General features: G+C 44.3%; 1 protein-coding gene across 1 annotated transcript in view; it reads right to left on the bottom strand.

The window, feature by feature from the left end:
- Positions 1–4,624, bottom strand: part of Enpp3 (ectonucleotide pyrophosphatase/phosphodiesterase 3) — an 80,362-nt gene that overhangs the window by 16,819 nt on the left and 58,919 nt on the right. The window contains exons 19-20 of the mRNA XM_023714282.1: positions 2,615–2,666; positions 997–1,151 (exon numbers count right to left, since the gene is read on the bottom strand). Coding sequence (XP_023570050.1) covers positions 997–1,151; positions 2,615–2,666 — 207 coding nt within the window. The remainder of the gene's footprint in view (positions 1–996; positions 1,152–2,614; positions 2,667–4,624) is intronic.

Below are 4,624 nucleotides of genomic sequence, written 5' to 3'. Positions count from 1 at the left end.
CACATCACCAATTAAATTTAGTGTATGGTGTGAGGTAGGGATATGAAACTTTTCCCTTGATGAATTGCCAATTGTCCCGGCACCAGTGAGGGAAATCAAATTTGCCAGATAGTAAAAGGAGAGGAATTAAGTTAATGGGTTTTCAAGCTCTATCTGGAGAGACTGTGACATTTGATTTTTTTTTTTGTTTTGTTTTTTAATGTATTTAGTACAGGGTCTACAGGGTCTCACTACGTAGATCAGACTCTTAGTGATTTTCCTGTTTCTAGCCTCCCAAGTGCTGGGATTACAGGAGTGCATCACCATACCCAGTCTCCATTGACTTTTCAGTGCACCCGCAGGAGCCGGGGCCGGCATAGCACACAGGGGATTGAACCTCGGCTGCTGCATTTTGCCTAAGCAGGTGCTTTAGTACGCTGAGCTATCTGGCCTGATCCTAGTCTGTGACATCTGTAACAACCAATTTTTTTTTTTTTTTTTTTTTTTTTGTAAGAGCTCAACTTAGAGTGCCAGGTCCTTCAGGGAATAGTTGTATCTACTGGTATTGTGTTTCTTGTGCCTTACACAGCACACAGCAGATTATAAAATATTTAGGTAACAAACAAACAGAAGGCCTTTTATAGCCTAGTGACATCAGCGTTGAGACACCCACCACATCCTTGAAGAATACCCAGCAGGGTACCTCTGAATTTCCTGTTCTTCCTGTTGTTTCTGTTTGGCCTGGTCTTTTCTACTTGCTTCCCAAACTGGAAAGCAAAGCAAACTGGCCTACGAAAATCTTCTAATTTTTCTAAGCAAAGCACAGTGTATTCCTCTTTTGCACCTACAAAGCACATATAAAATCCTTCATGTAACACCTGGAACATTTTCTTAGGAGCCTCAAGTAAGCCAATTCCCACTGTGATCTGTGCAGCCTAACAAAATTCAAGCCTTAGCACGCGAAGGAAGCACATGTTTTAGCCCAGCCTTCCAGGGCCCATGGACTCGGGGACTTACCGGCTTGAGGACCGTGTATGAGCTCCACAGGGGCATCATCAGCGCTTTGGCAAACCCACTGATGTACTCTCTGTGGTACAGGAGACAGTGGTCCTGTTTCTCCTGTAAGACCCTGGGCCTCCCAAACGGCAGGTTGGCTTTTGTTGTTGCTGTTACTAAAATCAGAGTAACACAAAATAAAGAAATACTTGTGAAATGAGCAGGTGCTTGTAGACATAGAGTTCACCACTCTTGGAGGACATATATTGTCAGAAGCTCTAGTTATATGTTATGTCGAGTTGTACCGATGACAAAACTAAGCCTAGATAAGTAATCTGGCCAAGCCAGGGGCTCAGCAAATATCTGAAACCCGCTGTCTCTGGCTCTCCATGTTTAAGAACTCACAGATACACCTGAAGAGACAAAGCCTTAGAGGTCAGTGGGGCCTATTTCATAACAAAGACGGTGTACATTAGTAATCATCATGCGAAGATGCCGGCACTTTATAAAGGTGATGCTTTCTATGGTCGGAATGTTGTAGTCCTCCCGAACTCATGCTGAATCTATACACCTCAAGTCAATGGAATTCAGATGCGAGTTTGGGGGAGTAATTTAGATCCTAAAGTGGAGCCTCCATTGATGAGATTAGAGCCTCATAAAAAAGGCCCCATTGGGAAGCCAAGTCCCCTCTGTCGTGTGAGGGGAGGGAGAAGGTGGTTCGGAGGAAGTAGGTCCTGGCCAGACACCGAGGCTACTAGCAACTTGATCTTGAATTTCTTGGTCTCCAGAACTGTGAGAAATAATTTTCTGTTATTTATAAATCACCTTGTTTCTGGTGATACAGCAGCCTGAACAGATGATGACAATGTTCAATTGTGCTTATTTTTACTTGCGTACCCTTATATGGTTCCAACTGACTACAGGTTAGAAATATATCCATATATATTTTAGACTGCGTCTGTAGCAGGCACAAATGGTAATTTAATAGCCATGGGAAGATGCGCATGAGTTATGGTCGAGCGCTACTCCATTTTATACAGGGGACTTGAGCATCCTCAGATTTTAGTTTTCTCCAGAGGTCTTGAGATCAAATCTTCCATGGACACCAAGGGATAACTGGATTTCTACTTTATAAGTTATGAAGCTGGCATAGTGAGTTTAATCAAAGAATACTTAAGAAATGACAGGAAAAACTACATTGCTACAAGATAGGGACTGTTGTAAATTCTGTCTATGGGTTAACTTTGTAATTTTACAACTGTACCAACTTCATGTACCAACTACATGAAGGTGGTACAGTTAAGAAGCCCGGGGGAAACAAGGTTGCCTGGCTTGTCACAGACTGACAGCCCGGAAGCAGCAGGGTAGACAGAGCCCAAGCCCAGGTAGTTTTCTCTGTCACATCTTAGAACTGTAGAGGGACACGCCATTTCAAGGGATCTGCCATGTTCTTGGGTGGCTGTAGCTCCCCTTGGGCTTTCTACTCCTGGTTACTAGAGCTGTGGGATTTTTCCTCTAGTACTTTGGCCATAAAATCCTTAAGTTCAAGAGCCTCTGTGAGCTTATTTTAGAAAACTGCAAAAGGGCAAGAGTGTCTCATATGAATTATAAATATCGAATGTATTTTCTACCAACTTACTTTCTTCTTCGGTGAGATTTAGCATCTGATTCGCATGCTCTAGTTTAGCACCCTGTAAGATAATAAGGGGAGAGACAGTAAGCCAAAGTAATAATGCACATTAATGCATAATTAAGATTACTTCTGCACTAATCCCATGACTTGTTTTGCCACAAGAGTCACAAAAGTCTTAACAGCTCCAACATTGCTGAAAAGTATCAGGTCCAAAGTCTCCTCTCAGGATCAGGACAAACTTTTAGATCTGAACACAGAAACCGGACTAATTTCAGTTTAAATTTTATTCTGTCACTACTCGGCAATATAGAAATATAGAAACGGTGCTGTTCTCCTCCTTCTTTTGTGCAAGAGTTTGCAAAGACAGAATTAAAAATAAGGCAAAGCATTCTGACCAAGGACAGTGCTATGCTTAAACTGAAAATGTTTCCTAAAGTCTCACATGTTTGGAAGGTGACTGAGTCATGCCGACAGGAGGGACCTTTGGCGGGTGGTATGGGTCACTCAAGTCTTGATTGGATGGGTGGATTCTTGTCCCCAACTCCTCTTCTGTGCTCTGTTTCTGGGCTTCCATGGTAAGACCCGTTCTCCACCCTCATGAACTGTTGCCATGTTCCTTCTGCCTCAGAGACTACAGCATGTGCTGAGCCCAGCATCGCTGCGAACCAACAGACCTCTCCTCCTTTAAACTGTTGGTGTTAAGTGCTTTGCCCCAGTGTTAAGAAAGTGACTCTTACAGAAAAGTGGTACCAGGAGTGGGTTGTCCCTGCGGCTGCCCCTGAGCACATGGGCCAGACGCCTTTAAAAATGGTTTGTGAGAGGAATCTGGAGACAGTGGTTAAATAAGACTGACAATGCTATAGGCAAAGTAAGCAGAGATTGAGGGGAGATTCTAGTCAGAGGTTAGAAAATCAGAATACTGATAGGAATATGCACAGTAAAAGCCAGGCTCATAAAGTTTTAGTTGAGAATAAGGATTTCATTAAAATTTGGATTAGATGCAGTTTGTGTTACAATTCTGGCAGAAAGTCTGTCTACAATTTACCCATGTCTTAAGGCTTTGTGTAGACTAAACTTAAAGGCAAAAGACTAATCTGGTGCAGAAAATTTCGAGACAGCTCAGTGTTCAGGTTGTGGCATGGGTACTGATGGCTAGATTTAGCTAGCTCTACAGCGAGAGTCAGGAGCAAAATGTAGACCCAAATGATACAAAGACTGCCCAGAAAAAAAGCACATGCCTGCATATTTGGGGCAGAGGACTGACACCATGGCTACTGAAAAAATTAGCATCAAAAAGAAGCCGAGTACTTTCCACCAAGATAATAGGAAAAATGGCTTGAAGGCACCTAAGAATCAGGAAGACCACATCCATCACAGGCTTACAGATGCAAAAAGATAAGCCTTTCACTTGAGAAGAGATTTGGCATTCATTTCACCACTACCAGGCCCAGCCACTCAGGTATTCAGAGGCCACTGCAGCCACAGCCAGAGGGTCACAGCTGCTGGTATCCTTGACAGCAGATCTTGGTGTCATCTACATGGTGCTGGTTTTTCAAATGTGCAGAGTTCATTTGGGTATGGAGTTAGGCATTATGACTTCCGAAGCAGCCCCGGCAGCCCAGCCAGTGTGTCCCTCTGAGAGGGCAGGGAATGCAGCTGTGAGAGCAAAGCTGAGAGGCCTGTGGAGACCCCGGAACAGAGAGGCCAGGGATGCAGAACATCGGCCAGAGAAAGTTCCAGGCAGCAAGAGGAGACAGCCCAAGCGAGAGGCTAGGTGGGTCGGAACTAGCAAGGTCACAGGGTGAAGCTGTCAAAGCCCTTTGATTTTTTTTGGTGGGGGGTACTGGGGATCAAACTCAGAACCATGCGCTTGCCAGGTAGGCACCTGTACTGCTGAGCTATCTCCCCAGCCCAATCCTTTGAAGTTTAATCTCACTGCATCCTGGCTCAGGTCCTGGACATGGAACTACACGATTTAATGTTTGCCCTCCAGGGCTTTGGTCCTGCTTTGGTTCC

The sequence above is a fragment of the Octodon degus genome, unplaced genomic scaffold, assembly GCF_000260255.1.
Source record: "Octodon degus isolate 3935 unplaced genomic scaffold, OctDeg1.0 scaffold00034, whole genome shotgun sequence".
Classification (NCBI taxonomy): Eukaryota; Metazoa; Chordata; class Mammalia; order Rodentia; family Octodontidae; genus Octodon; species Octodon degus.
This window is presented reverse-complemented; position numbering and strand designations above follow the sequence as displayed.